Source organism: Geotrypetes seraphini, chromosome 4 (assembly GCF_902459505.1).
Source record: "Geotrypetes seraphini chromosome 4, aGeoSer1.1, whole genome shotgun sequence".
Classification (NCBI taxonomy): domain Eukaryota; kingdom Metazoa; phylum Chordata; class Amphibia; order Gymnophiona; family Dermophiidae; genus Geotrypetes; species Geotrypetes seraphini.
In genome coordinates, this window is record NC_047087.1 from 315,064,855 (window position 1) to 315,081,009 (window position 16,155).

The 16,155-nt window shown below is 47.2% G+C and overlaps 1 protein-coding gene across 1 annotated transcript in view; it reads right to left on the bottom strand.

Annotated features, from left to right (window-relative positions):
- The window catches only part of GFRA1 (GDNF family receptor alpha 1), a 287,214-nt gene that overhangs the window by 96,111 nt on the left and 174,948 nt on the right, over positions 1 to 16,155 (bottom strand). The window contains exon 4 of the mRNA XM_033942448.1: positions 15,582 to 15,921. Coding sequence (XP_033798339.1) covers positions 15,582 to 15,921 — 340 coding nt within the window. The remainder of the gene's footprint in view (positions 1 to 15,581; positions 15,922 to 16,155) is intronic.

A 16,155-nucleotide genomic window follows, 5' to 3' on the forward strand; every position in this document is an offset into this window, starting at 1 on the left:
TATCTGGCAACCCTACTCTTAATTCAATGCGGCCTGCTACTCCCCCTTCTCTTTTCTTTCTCCCTCTCACTAACCCTGTGCTACTCCTTGGGGCCCTGGGCAAGTCACTTAATCCTCCACTGTCCCAGGTCAATTAGATAGATTGTGAGCCCACCGGGACAGATGGGGAAAATGCTTGTAACCCCTTGCGAGTTCCTTGGGGAGGACAGGCTAAAACATCAAATGAATGAAGAAAGAAACTTATTGTGCTACCTTCTCTCTTTACCAGGGTCCCTGTGGACCTATTGGCCAGGATAGGCTTAATCATTATGCAGACTAGGTGGTCACCCAGAACAGCAGCCCCTGGGGGCAGCAGAGAAAGCAGAACAGATCCTGACATCACAAATCCTCAAAGAACCATAGCTACGATGACTACTATTCATTTTTTCTATAGCGCTGTACAGTCACAGTCCCTGCTCAAAAGAGCTTACAATCTAAACAGCCAAGACAGACAAAAAGGCTGTCATGGATACAGGTAAGGGGAAGGGTTAATCAGAGGGATGGTTACCTGCAGAAAGGGTGGCTAATTTTCCCCCCCAAAGCCCCAAACAAACCCATTTACCTTCATGAACTGCCACTCCTTGGAATAAATGGCTTTTAGATATTGCCTTCATTACCTGGTTTAATAATTATGAGTGCGCTGTCCATCTATACGTTACAGGATTGTGCCGGGGTGGGTGATGTAGGGGCAATCAATAATGTTGAGTTTAATTATTCAAAGCCTCAGGGGTCTTAGAGGCATGAAAGATAAATGGGCAGGGGGGAGGGGCAACGAGGCCGAGGGTTTGCCCAGGGCTTTTAATAACCTTGCACTGGCCTGCATTTGCTTCCACCCAATGCTGGCTCTTCCGCCTGGGTCTGTGCACTTGCCGAGTCCCCCTCAGCCACCAGACCTTCATGCCTCTGGCTTCTTTTGCTGCCTGTCAAGTGCATAAGGATCAGCCCTATTACCACTGCAGCCACTGTGGGATTGTGTAGGGCAGGGCTGCCCAAATCCGGTCCTCGAGATCTACTGGCAGGCCAGGTTTCCTGGATATCCGCAATGAATATGCACGAGAGAGATTTGCCTGCACTGCCTTCTCATGCATGTTCATTGTGGATATCCAGAAAACCTGGCCTGCCAGTAGATCTTGAGGACCGGACTTGGGCAGCCCTGGTGTAGGGTTACCATACAGCTCCAGAAAAAGGAGGACGGATTGAGACATCCGGGTTTTACTTTGCACAATGGAAGTAAAACCCGGATGCCTCAATCCGTCCTCCTTTTTCTGGAGCCGTATGGTAACCCTAAGACAGGGGTAGGCAATTCCGGTCCTCGAGAGCTGGAGCCAGGTCAGGTTTTCAGGATATCCACATTGAATATGTACGAGATGGATTTGCATGCACTGCCTCCTTGAGATGCAAATCTATCTAATGCATATTTATTGTGGATTTCCTGAAAACTTGACCTGGCTCCGGCTCTCGAGGACCGGAATTGCCTACCCCTGCCCTAAGACTATGTATTGGCTATAGAAAGGGTTACCAGAGGTCCATGAAAACCTGGACATGTCTTCTTTTTAGAGGACTGTCTGGGTTCCAGGACGGACTTTCCAAAACCCAGAAGTTTGTCCAATAGTAAAAACTGGTAACCTTACACCAGGGGTGTCAAAGTCCCTCTTTGAGGGCCGCAATCCAGTTGGGTTTTCAGAATTTCCCCAATGAATATGCATGAGATCTATTAGCATACAATGAAAGCAGTGCATGCAAATAGATCTCATGCATATTCATTGGGGAAATCCCGAAAACCCGACTGGATTGAGGCCCTCGAGGAGGGACTTTGACACCCCTGCCCTACACTTACCGCAGCTTAAATGGCTAGTTATTGCAGTATTACCGCATGACTCTTTTTCGTTGGTGCCTTCAAATAGCTGGCGATACGCACTCCTGCGGTAATTATTTTTAATGACCGCTTCCTAATGGCAACATTAGCACATAGCCGTTAATAGATAATTGGACATGTTCCTGCTGTGGTAAAAATGGCCTTAACCCATGGAAGGCATCTCCCAGAACAGCAAAACAGAACGGAATCCGTTTGCTGGTTTCGCTGGGTGCAGATTCCGTTCTGTATTGCTGTTGTGGGAGATTCCCGGAGAAGCGATGGAGGCGAAACAGGGGTGAACCCATAGGATCCCTACATTGGATTGGAATGATTGCGGATGAAAGAAACCCGCCAGGGTAAGCCGATGCAGTAGAGATGGGGAACGGCGAATCACCATCTTAAAGCTAAGTGGCTGCATCTTTGTGCTATTAGGGGCCATAGGATTTAGCAGGTGGCGTCTTCTCTAGAGAACTTTATTTCCAGAGATGTGTCTTCAACTTGCTACTAACAGTTTTTGAAAACAAATAAAAGATGGGAGGTTTTTTTGTGGCCAAATGAAGCCGAACTGAGGCCTTTTTTCTCCCTCTTTTTGAGTTTTTCTAAGGTTTGTGATTGTAAGGATTCTTTACTGAGAGCGGAAGATAAATCTACATGCGATATCTCTAAGTAGTGGGAGTTCTCTGCTCTTTAATATTTGAGTAAGAAAGATGGAATTTTGAACTTGCTCATTCTCCATATTTGGGGTAATAATTGAAATCACCCATTATTATACTGTCGCCCAATTCTCCAGCTTTCCATATCTCTGAAAACATTTCTTCATCTGTCTGCTCATTTTACCCCAAGGGACGGTAGTATAACCCTACCTTTAGATTCCTTTCCTTCACACATGGAATTTCTATCCATATGGATTCCACACTGCTATCTATGTCGTGCAGAATGTTTATTTGATTTGATTCAATTCTCTCTTTAACATATAGCGCAACCCCCCCCCCACCTCTCCCCCCCCCCCTGTGATATAATTTGTACCCATGTAATACAGTGTCCCATTGATTGTCCTCCTTCCACCAGGTCTCCGAGATGCCTATTATTATATCTATCTCATCATTCAGTGCTATAATCTAACTCTCCTATTTTATTTTTTAGGCTTCTAGCTTTTGTATACAGACACTTCAAATTGTGTTTTTTCCTTGCAACTACAGGCTGCTGAGAAGACAGGGAAAATTTGAGTCTTTGCCTTCCTCTTACACCCTCCTGGCTTTCTTTCACCATTATTGGAACCTCTCTACCGGGACTCCCTAAATATCCTGTTTCAATAGTATCCTCCAAGGATACCTCACACTGAACCATCCGCTCCCAGGTGACTGTCAGCTTTCCCCCACATCTCAGTTTAAAAGCTGCTCTATCTCCTTTTTAAACGCTAGCGCCAGCAGCCTGGTTCCATCCCGGTTAAGGTGGAGTCCATCCTTTTGGAACAAGCTCCCCCTTTCCCATAAAGTTGCCCAGTTCCTAACCAATCTAAATCCCTCATCTTTTTTTTTTTTTTTTTTCTCTGAGCACGTGCAGTGCCCGGGCCCCACTGGGCATGCCCGAGCCCTACCCATTTCCCCCTGCTTCCCCCTAATCCCTAGCCCTCTCCCCAAGACAAAAACAGAACCTTGACCACCCTCCGGCCCAGCAGGATCAGATTGTCTGCGAAGGCTTGGCCCAGGATCACCATCGACCAGTGGGCCCTCAGCATCATCAAGCAGGGATTCCGAATTCGTCTCCACTCCCGCTCCCCCCGAGTGGGCGGGGCACCCTCCTTCTGACGACCCAACTTTCCTGCAGCAAGGAGAGGACCTCCTTCGGCAGAATCAATAGAGGCGGTGACGAACAGAGGAGATCACCAAGGGGTTTCTACTCCAGGAACCCCCGCGTCACCATGGACAAGGACAACGCTCGTTCCTGGATCTCTGTAAGCTCAACAGATGCATACACAAGGTCCAGATGCACTCTCTGGGTACAGTCTTGGCCCTGTTACAGCCCGAGTATTGGCTAGTATCCCATGCACCCAGCCCACAGGAGGCATCGTCGCTTCTAAAGCCAAGACAGACGCCTCCAGTACAAGGTCCTGCCCCTTGGACTCTCAACGGCTCCAAGAGCGTTCACAAAGTGCGTGGCAGTGGCACATCCTCGCCTTCAAGGGGTGCGCGCCCTATCTTATCTCGACAGCTGGCAGCCCCGTCAACCACCATAACCCTCCTCCAAGAACTGGGGTTCCTCATCAACTACATAAAATCAAACCTGATACCCACCCAGGGGATATCGTTCATCTGGGCAGTCATCGACACCACGCAGACCAAGGCCGTCCTACGGGACTACCACATCGACGCCATGACATCCCTGGCCCAGTGCATCCCTGCCAGCAGCTCATCATCAGCACGCTCCGGTCTTTGTTGTGCAGCACACCAGACTACTCATGTGATCCCTGAAAGGGCACCTCAGACGTCACTGGGACCAGTGTACCCAACCTCTGACCACCCACCTACTGGAGCTCAGGGCCTTAGGGAATGCCCTTGAAACCTTCAAACAGGCAGGGCAGTCCTCACCCAAACAGAAAACCAGGTGGCCTTGCACTATATCAACAAACAGGGAGGGACAGGGTCAACCTCGCTATGCAAGGAAGCTTGCCACATGTGGGAATTCTCCAACTCCATTCAATGCCCCATCCAGGCAACTTACCTCCTGTGGGAGCAGAATGACCTGGCAGAAAGACTCAGCCACCAGCTGGATCCCGATGAGTGGTGTCTCAACCCAGCGGCGATGAAGAAGATCTTCAGCACCTGGGGCACACCGAGCATCGACCTGTTTGCAACCGAACCGAACTCAAAATACTCAACCTTCTGCGCAAAGAGATCAACCCATCGCCGTCTCAGCCCCGACGGTCTGTCTGTGAGTTGGAACACCCTAAGTCCTGCAGAAGATTCTTCAGGACAGAGCAACGGTGATCATGATTGCCCTGTTCGGGCTCCTGCAACCATGGTTCCTGTTCCGGCAAGGGATAGCGGTTCACCCACCTCTCCCTGCTCCCAATCAGTGCAGTTCTCATTACACAACGCGAGAACCTTACCCTCCCCCACAACCTGCGTTCCTTAGCCCTGACCGCATGGATGATGAGAGGATGAACCTACCACAAGACGTGGAGCACACTCTTATGGCAGCCAGAAGACATTCAACCAGAAAACGCTATGGTTTCCTCACTGTCGTCTCAACCACGCATTGAAACTTTGGAGCTCTACCTGCCTCAAGGGTCCTGCGTATGGAACTGGGAGCATTTCTGAAAATGCAACCCTGAAGGATCTGGATTTCAGCTTTCTACATAAGATCCTAAATTTGGCTTCCAGAACCTCCCTCCCACATTTTCCTATGTCATTGGTACCTACAGCTAGCTCCTCCCCAGCACTATCTAAAATCCTATCTATGTGACGCATGAGGTCTGCCACCTTTGCACCAGGCAGGCAAGTGACCAGGCGATCCTCACATCCACCAGCCACCCAGCTATCTACATGCCTAATAATCGAATCACCAACTACAACCGCTGTCCTAACTTTTCCCTCCTGGGCAGGAACCCCTGGAGACAAATCCTTGGTGCGAGAGGATATTGCATTCCCTGGTGGGCAGGTCCTAGCTACAGGATTATTTCCTACTTCACCAGGGTGATGCGCTCCTTCTAGGAGACCTCTCTCCTCCAAGGAAGCACAGGGGCTAGCAGACTGGAGGCGGGACTTCTCTAAAACATCCCTGTAGGTCTCCTCTATGTATTTCTCTGTCTCCCTCAGCTCCTCCAAGTCTGCTACTCCAGCCTCAAGGGAACGTACTCGCTCTCTGAGAGCTAGGAGCTCTTTGCAGCGAACACACACATATAACTTCTCACCAACCGGGAGAAAATCATACATGCGACACTCAATGCAAAAGACTGGATAGCAACCATCTTGGACGCTCTTCTTTGAACCTGTAAGACTGGCCTCAGGTTGGAAGGAAAAAGTCACTGTATTGGGTCAGTTCTCTTGCATGTAGGGTTATCAGATGTCCGGGGAAACCCAGACATGTCCTCTTTTTAGAGGCAGCCTAGGGAACAATAGTTTTCCCAGCTGGTGAATGTGAGCCTACTGGGACAGATAGAGAAAAATGCTTGAGTACCTGAATAAATTCATGTAAATCGTTCTGAGCTCCCCTGGGTGAATGGTTTAGAAAATTGAATAAATAAATATATAAATGACTAGTCTTTAAGCCCGTTACATTAGCGGGTGCTAGATTAGATGTGTCTGTCTGTCTGTGTTTCTTTATCTCTCTCTCCGTGGCCGCTCTCTGTGTCCTTCTGTCTCCCCCCCCCCCCCCCCGAGCAAAGCTGTCGGACCCCAGCACACCCCTCCCCCCAAAGCAGCCCCCTTTCCCTTTCCCTTTCCCTCTCCCCCTGGCCCCCTGTATCGATCCCCTTCTTACCTTCCCTCCATCCCGGCGTCTTCTGGCCTGCTCCTCTTCAAAGCAGTCTGCGATCGTGGTAGCCGGCTTTAGCGAACCTCGCAGGCCACTCTCCAACTCGGTAGCACGTTCCCTCTGACGCCATCCCATGCGTCAGAGGGAACGTACTACTGAGGTTGGAGAGCGGCCTGCGAGGTTCTTTAAAGTCGGCCACGATCGCAGGCTGCTCTGAAGAGGAGGATCAGCGGTGGCAGTGGTGAGCGAGGGCGGGAGGTGTGTTCCCTGCCGAGGACGCGGGCAGGGAGAGAGCTTGCCTGCGCTTCTGGTTGGTGAGTGAGGGCGGGAGGAGGGGAGTGGCCAGAATGTTCCCTGCCGCCGGGTTCTAAAATGGAACACGGCCACGGATCACACACCACAGCGGCAGGGATCATGCTGTTTTAGCAGCGCATGCGCCGGTAAGCTTGTATATATAAATGAATGATGAATGATACTTCCCATTGGACAATTGGAATTGAAAATCTAATTCAGATTCCTGAATGACACCAAGAACACTGACAGCGATTTCTTTTCCCGTTTTTAAAAATGTGAAATTATTGAAGAAACAAAAGTTCCTCAATTGACACTTTTAAACTAGCTGCGGTTTTCACATAATAAAATGATGCAGGTTTGCCTGTTCCTTATGAGAACATTTTGGAATTACATCAAAATAATTGGAAAGTACTTTGCATTTCACTTCTCATTTAGAACTGCTGCTTGCATGGAGTCATTGTGAATTCTCGTAAAAAGATAATGAGCCGGCATTCGTTTCTTACCCTGCTGTTTCTTGAACAGGTTCAGATAATGGTGGGTTGTTCTTACTACAAAGCCCGATGGTACCAAGAAAGCTTTCATTTCTGGGCTATGTTGTTTTATGCCAAAGAACATTAATCTTTCATAGAGGAAGAGAATGATGATCAATATACATTGAAGAAATGGTCTCCATAATCAATTTCACTGTTTAATTCATACAAAAATTAATTTGATAGATTTATTGTCTGGTGGTGTCCATTTAGTAGATTTCTATCAACTATAGGGTTTAAAAAAACTCATCTGATGCTTTTTCATGTGGAAAATATTTGATATTTTAACTCCCTCCAACGTAGAAAATATACACAATAAAAACATAATAGATTTTAAACAATTCCTCGTTCCTAGACACGATATCAGTCTCTACCCATGAAAAAGGCCACTCACTAGACATGGTCGCAAGAAATGAACCCAACCTACTATCCGAAAATGAATGGCTTTACCACTATTATGGCCAGACCATTGCCTACGCAGATTTTCCATAAACTACAGGTCACCCCACAGAAACGTACAAACAACAGGAAAAGTAATCAAAACCAAGGAAAAATAGATACACAATTACTCTAGGGAAAAAATAATCAATTCCAACCCAGACCTAAACCATGCGGAATGGAAAAAAACAAAGGAGACTGCACAAAACACTGTAGCATCATTAGTTGAAAAAACCCAATGCACAAGAGCGATAAACATAGAAACATAGAAACTGACGGCAGAAAAGGGCCACGGCCCATCTAGTCTGCCCACTAATGACCCACCCCCTAACTACCTCCATGAAGAGATCCCAAGTGCCAATCCCATCTTTTCTTAAAATCTGGCACGCTGCTGGCCTCAATGACCTGTAGTGGAAGACTATTCCAGCGATCAACCACCCTTTCGGTGAAGAAATATTTTCTGGTGTCACCATGAAATTTCCCACCCCTGAGTTTCAACGGATGCCCTCTTATTGCCTTGGGATTACCATAAACCAGAAAGATCATGGAGAAAATCAAAAGACCCAAATGGAGAACATCATTCTCCTATTACAACTAACAAATTGAGCAAAACGAACGAAAATACTTTGCCAACCTCATAAGAACAGCCTTACTGGGTCCGACCAATGGTCCATCAAACCCAGTAGCCTGTTCACATGGTGGCCAATCCAGGTCGCTAGTACATGGCCAAAACCCAAGGAGTAGCAATATTACATGCTCAGAAGCAACATGGGTCTTCTATGGGGGTTGAAGGCTTTTTTTGCAGGTACAGTTGGCTTTATGCATAGAAACTCTTTATGTAATTAGCCCGTAAATTTTACAAATCTTCATGTTTACTTTTTCAGTCAGAATTATAGGTACACCGACAATTGCGCTCCGACATGCCTTATTGTTAGCATTCTGGGAGGAGGAACCCCACAATACACTTAGAACTGGTCGCGCTCCTGTTGGGGGGGATTGGGAGGGGGACCCCCCCAGTACACTGTAAACTTCTGTTCTCTCACTGTTTGGGAGTTTTCAGTGTAGTGGGGGGGGGGAAGTTTCCCCCCCCACACACTCCTCCCAGTAGGAGCGCAAGCAGTTATACATGTAGTGGGGGTTCCCCTCAACCCCCTCAGAACGCTAATGGTAAGGCGTAAAAGTGGCTGAACCTTGGGGGGGGGGGGTTGGGATAGGGAACCCCCCCCCAGTACACTGAAAACTGCCTGCCCTCACGTAGATGCCCTTCTGGCCAACACGATGTGGAGAAGCTTTTCAAAATCCGGACAAAGTGCCGGGTTTTGAAAAGCCGTCCAGACCCCAGGACATGTCTTCGAAAAGGGGAAATCCGGACGTCTAGTAACCCTAGTTTTTGTGCCAACATCTCAATTGAACAAACTGTCCTAGTCTCTGTCTGGACCACCTTGGACAGGGGGAGACGTAACCAACCACTCCAGACTTATTTGTTGACTGTCTGAACTTTGGATCTCAGGGACAGCTCTTGCCTGCTCGTACTCTTACCTGGCAGAGAAATTTTGTAAAGTTTCCGTTATTTAATACAATATCAAAGTGGTCTGAAAACAAGTTTAGGCAACTGGTTCATGAATAGATTGACAGTAACCAAAAACTAGACAACATAGCACTGGCAGAAAAAGCAGGGAGGGAGATGAATAGCACAATTTATCTTCTTTTAGACATGTGAGCCAAAAATGGTACACATAAGGGATAAGGTTACAGCTTAGGCCTCTGCCCCTGCCAAGTCAGCCTCAAACTAAGTTCCCCGAGCTTCACATGAAAAAAAAAAGCCTGATTAAATAACCAGTTATTCTTACTGTCTGTAGCAATAAAATTAAACTCTCCTCAAAATCATCTCCCTCGAGCCCCCTGATGGACGCACACATAAATCCAAACAGATGCCAATTATCACCACTAATCGATTAGATCTCTATTATTGCTGCTTATTACCTTGTTTATCAATTAAATTGTACATGCAAATTGGGCACACACCGATATTTGCATATGCAGTTTTGAGCATCATATATAAAATTTGGGGTTCAGTTTTCCATAGAAGATCAACAGCATAAATAGATGGGCAAAATCACTTTGAAAAGCCGATAAAGGTGAATGAGTTCAAAAGTACTGGTGAAAGCCACGTGGTTTACGGAAATTTGTTCCCATATAAGCCAACACTGCACAAATGAGACTAGGAATATGCATTTGTTACTGCACCTTCTGTCCATTGCACTGCCTCAAAAATCAATTTAACATGCATTAACCTATGTGTTAAGTCAATTAGAACATAAGAAGAGCCCTACTGGGTCAGACCAATGGTCCATCTAGCCAGTGTCCTGTTTTCACAGTAGGAAATCCAGGTCACAAGTACCTGGTAGAAACACAAAGAGTAGCAACATTCCAGAACTCACACTGTGATGTCATAATGCCTCATTCCACCAACGCTGAAGAGCCAACTTCATCAGTGATGTCACAATGGCTTGATTGTACTCACAGAAGAACAGCCCTACTGGGTCAGACCAATGGTCCATCTAGCCCAGTATCCTGTTTTCACAGTGGCAAATCCAGGTCACAAGTACCTGGTAGAAACACAAAGAGTAGCAACATTCCAGAACTCACACTGTGATGTCATAATGCCTCATTCCACCAACGCTGAAGAGCCAACTTCATCAATGATGTCACAATGGCTCGATTGTACTCACATAAGAACAGAAGAACAGCCCTACTGGGTCAGACCAATGGTCCATCTAGCCAGTGTCCTGTTTTCACAGTAGCAAATCCAGGTCACAAGTACCTGGTAGAAACACAAAGAGTAGCAACATTCCAGAACTCACACTGTGATGTCATAATGCCTCATTCCACCAACGCTGAAGAGCCAACTTCATCAATGATGTCACAATGGCTCGATTGTACTCACATAAGAACAGAAGAACAGCCCTACTGGGTCAGACCAATGGTCCATCTAGCCAGTGTCCTGTTTTCACAGTGGCAAATCCAGGTCACAAGTACCTGGTAGAAACACAAAGAGTAGCAACATTCCAGAACTCACACTGTGATGTCATAATGCTTCATTCCACCAACGCTGAAGAGCCAACTTCATCAGTGATGTCACAATGGCTCGATTGTACTCACAGAAGAACAGAAGAACAGCCCTACTGGGTCAGACCAATGGTCCATCTAGCCAGTGTCCTGTTTTCACAGTAGGAAATCCAGGTCACAAGTACCTGGTAGAAACACAAAGAGTAGCAACATTCCAGAACTCACACTGTGATGTCATAATGCCTCATTCCACCAACGCTGAAGAGCCAACTTCATCAGTGATGTCACAATGGCTCGATTGTACTCACAGAAGAACAGCCCTACTGGGTCAGACCAATGGTCCATCTAGCCCAGTATCCTGTTTTCACAGTGGCCAATCCAGGTCACAAGTACCTGGTAGAAACACAAAGAGTAGCAACATTCCAGAACTCACACTGTGATGTCATAATGCCTCATTCCACCAACGCTGAAGAGCCAACTTCATCAGTGATGTCACAATGGCTCGATTGTACTCACATAAGAACAGAAGAACAGCCCTACTGGGTCAGACCAATGGTCCATCTAGCCAGTGTCCTGTTTTCACAGTGGCAAATCCAGGTCACAAGTACCTGGTAGAAACACAAAGAGTAGCAACATTCCAGAACTCGCACTGTGATGTCATAATGCCTCATTCCACCAACGCTGAAGAGCCAACTTCATCAGTGATGTCACAATGGCTCGATTGTACTCACAGAAGAACAGCCCTACTGGGTCAGACCAATGGTCCATCTAGCCAGTGTCCTGTTTTCACAGTGGCAAATCCAGGTCACAAGTACCTGGTAGAAACACAAAGAGTAGCAACATTCCAGAACTCACACTGTGATGTCATAATGCCTCATTCCACCAACGCTGAAGAGCCAACTTCATCAGTGATGTCACAATGGCTCGATTGTACTCACATAAGAACAGAAGAACAGCCCTACTGGGTCAGACCAATGGTCCATCTAGCCCAATATCCTGTTTTCACAGTGGCCAATCCAGGTCACAAGTACCTGGTAGAAACCCAAATAGAAGCAACATTCCATGGTACCGATCGAGGGCAAGCAGTGGCTTCCCCCGTGTCTTTCTCAATAGCAGACTACACTTATCCCTCCATATTCGCTGTGATAGGGGGATTAACAGACCCGTGAATACAGAAAAACCGTAAATAAGTTTTTCATACGTTATTTGCTGTTTTCTATTATAAACCATCAGGAATATGGTGAAACCACAAATAACATGGTGGGAAACCTGGCCTGTTCCTGAATGAGAGGCAAAGCACAGTGGAGAAAGTGCTGGGAATCAGCAATTTTCTCTGTAAACGCTTGGTATCAGCGATTTCTCTATGCAAGCTGATGTAATTGGGGGGAGGAGCCAGCAAACTAAAAACCGCAAATAATTGAATCTGTGAATGCTGAAACTGCAAATACGGCGGGAAAAGTGTATAGACTTTTCCTCCAAGAACTTGTCCAACCCTTTTTTAAAAAAAAAACCAGCTATGTTAACTGCTCTTACTACAACCTTTGGCAGCGCTTTCCAGAGCTTAACTCTTCTTTGAGTGCAAACAATATTTCCTCCTACTGGTTTTATAAGTATTTCCCTGTAATTTCATCCAGTGTCCCCTAGTCTTTGTCATTTTTGATGGAGTAAAATATTAATTCACTTGTACTCGTTCTATACCAGTCAGGATTTTGCACATTTCAATCATATCTCCCCTCAGCCGTTTTCAAATATACATTAAAAATGTATTATTAAATCAAACAAGCTAAAGAAATGTCCAAAAATGACCCTGAAACATTTTTTGGGCAGATCCCTAAAAAATAAAATAGCATTACAGATCAACTATGCATAAAGAAACAGTTAATCTCTAGCAAGAAAACCAAATCATAGAACTACTGGACACAATTCACAGCGTTAAAAATACAGTAATACCTTGGATTACGAGCATAATCCGTTCCAGGAGCAGCTCGTAATCCAAAATGCTCGTTTATCAAAGCGAGTTTCCCCATAGGAAATAATGGAAACTCGCTTTGATACGTTCCCACCCCCCTCGAGAACCGGCATTGCTCCCCCCGTAGGCCCCCCTGCGATCCGGCCCCCCCCATGATTGGACACTCCCACTGCCGCGATTGGGCACCCCCCGCTGCGATCCGGCACCCCCCCTGATGTGATTGGGCACCCCCAGCTGCGATCCGGCATCCCTCCTGACGTGATTGGGCACCCCCCCCCCGCCATGATCTGGCACCCCCCGCCTTGATCCGGTCCCCCCCCCCCCGCTGCTATTGGGCACTCCCCTGCCGCTTCTTACCGTCATCTGGGCACCGGCACCGGCATGTCCTGTGCGTTGGTGCCGGTGCCAGATCACGGGGGGAGGGTGCCGGATCGCGGGGGGAGGGTGCTGGATCGTGAAGGGGGGGGGGGGCGCTTGTAAATCAAGCCACGCTCGGTTTCCGAGGCACCGATTTTGCGAATGTTTTGCTCATCTTGCAAAACACTCGCAAAACGGTGCACTCGTAAACTGAGGTACCACTGTACTTGCAAAAACCATGTCGAAATTTGACCGAGGTTATCGAGACTAAGGGCTCCTTTTACTAAGCCACGTTCGGGCTTTAATGCGCGGAATAGCGCGTGCTACATTGCCTCGCGCGCTAGACCTTAATGCCAGCATTGAGCTGGGGTTAGTTCTAGAAGCAGTGCGCGTGGTAATTTCCTGCGTGCGCTAAAAACACGAGCGTACCTTAGTAAAAGGAGCCCTAAGTCTCTAAGAATGCTACAGATAGCACACGGCTGTTTTGTAGATTGCGTCCTACATGAAATGCTACAGAAGTTCTCTAACTTGAAACACTGAACCAAAAGGTTACGGTTTGCAGGGAAAAAAAAAAAAAAAAATTAGGAGAAAAGGTTTTAAAACATTCAATCGTGTTTCTCTTAGCCAAGAATTCTGAGTAAATAGGAATTCTGCACTTTTATTGGGTTCAATTTTGTTTAAGTCTGCGCTAACGAGTGCACGCTAACGCAAATTAACAGGCGACAAGACGTGGAAAGAAATGAAGGAACCCAAATGAAATGAAACTAAGGGCTCCTTTTATCAAGCCGCTAAACCGCGGGACGCGCTAGCCACCACCGCCTCCTCTTGAGCGGGCGGTAGTTTTTGGCCAGCGCGGGGGTTAACGCGTGATGTTAACCCCACTAGCGTGGCTTGACAATAGGAGCCCTAAATAGAAATGGGCGGGAGCTAGTGGAAAAACCCACCCAAAATCTTGGAAGCACAAACGTTCCAGGCCTTTTTCACCACGGTGGTTAGTGCTTTTTAAACGCTGACTGCTGCGGACAGAATTAGTCCCGGATATTGAACGTCAGACCATGTCTGGCCACTGTCATTGACTATCCAAGGCTAATTTGAAATGGGACAGCTACAATGCCTATTACTCCCCTCCCGGAAACAGGGGCAGAGCCATCACCCCCCCCCCCCCCCCGGAGCATTGAGCCCCTCACTTTATATTGTCAGGCATACTTGCCCGTTCCTTAGCAGTCCAGTAGGGAAATGGGCAGGGCCGATTTCAGACAGGCTGGGGCAGATTTACCTGGACATGTCCTCTTTTTACAGGACTCCCCAGGTGTCCAGATGGATTTTCAAATCCCGGCACTTTGTCCAGGTTTTGAAAACCGTTGCGCTCAGGGCCATGACTGGAGGGCATCTGCGCACGCATGCATGCAATACGATGACATCACACACATGCGTGCATGCGTGTGACATCATTGCATCACATCTGCACATGCACAGATGCCCTCTAGACGTGGTCCCAAAAAGATAGGGTTTGTGTGGGGCCAGGGTTGGGAGACAGAACAGGGTGGGGCTACTAAAATGGTGTGTGGCCTTCGTGATAAGGCGTACGGGGACAGACTTAAAGATCTCAATCTGTACACTTTGGAGGAAAGACGGGAGAGGGGAGATATGACAGAGACGTTTAAATACCTACGTAATATAAATGCGCATGAATCGAGGCTCTTTCATTTGAAAGGAAACTCTGCAATAAGAGGGCATAGGACAAAGTTAAGAGGTGACAGGCTCAGGAGTAATCTAAGGAAATACTTTTTTACGGAAAGGGTGGTAAATGCGGGGAACAGAGGCTGTGTCTGAATTCAAAAGGGCCTGAGATAGGCACGTGGGATCTCTTGGAGAGAGGAAGAGATAATGGTTACTGCAGATGGGCAGTTCTATGACCTCACAATGCAGGTGCACAGAGCCTTAGCCTATAGGAAGAGGAGATGCAAATGTTAAGAGCCTTAGCCAATAGGGAGAGGGGAAATATGGTAGAGACGTTTAAATGCCTATATCGCTTAAATGCACGTGGGATCTCTCGAGAGAGAAAGAGATAATGGTTACTTGCAGATGGGCAGACTGGATGGATCATTTGGCCTTTGTTTGCCTTCATGTTTCTATGTTACTAAAGTTCTATGACCTCACAATGCAAGTGTTATGCCAAGCCTTCATCTTATGCCCTCTCATTCCAGAGCTTCCTTTCAAATGAGAGACTCGTCTCATGCACATTTATGCCACGTAGGTATTTAAACGACTCTATCAAATCTCCCCTCTCCCACCTTTCCTCCAAAGTATACAGATTGAGATCTTTAATGCCTTATCACGAAGACCACACACCATTTTAGTAGCCTTCCTCTGGACCGACTCCATCCTGTTTATATCTTTCTGAAGGTGCAGCCTCCAGAATTGCGCGCAGTTTTCTAAACGAGGTCTCACCAGAGTCTTACACAGAGTCTTCGGCAGAGTTGCAGCCCTACTTCTTACGGATCTGCTATGCTCCCCTCGTTAATCATGGGGCCGCCCCGCTGGGCCCTCTTACCTGCAAATGTAATTTGTCTTGCAGAATTTCTGCAAATACAAGCAGTTCGGCTTCTCCTTGTCATCGTAGGAGCACACGGGGACAATCGTCTGCCGCCTGCGCTCGGAGCACGCCACATCCCGGCAGGAGCAGAATAGCATCCCGTAGCTGTGCTTCGGCGGCACCTTGTCGAAAAACTGCCGTAGGGCCTTGTGACATTTTCTCTTGTTGCACACTTCGTTGGACATGCTGCTGGTACAGGGCGTGATATAAGCCGATCTGTACTTCTTGCAGGTGTCGTTCAGGTTACAGGCCTTGGCTGCGTCCAGACAGCTGTTCTCCTTTGAGACCACTTGTTCCACTGCAAGACAAAAACGGGACACATACGAGAGAAGTCATAAACACGCCGTACCTTTTTTGTCTGTAATTGAGGTTGTTTTTTTAAAAATTTCACCTTAATGTCAGCAGAAAAAACAAGCAATTGACATGGAGTGGGAACCAAAACAGGCAAATGACAAGGGCAATATTCCATACGCTCTTTAGTGTGGAGCAGTGTTTAAGGTGAATGGGGATTTGGGCATTCAAAGTGGTGGGC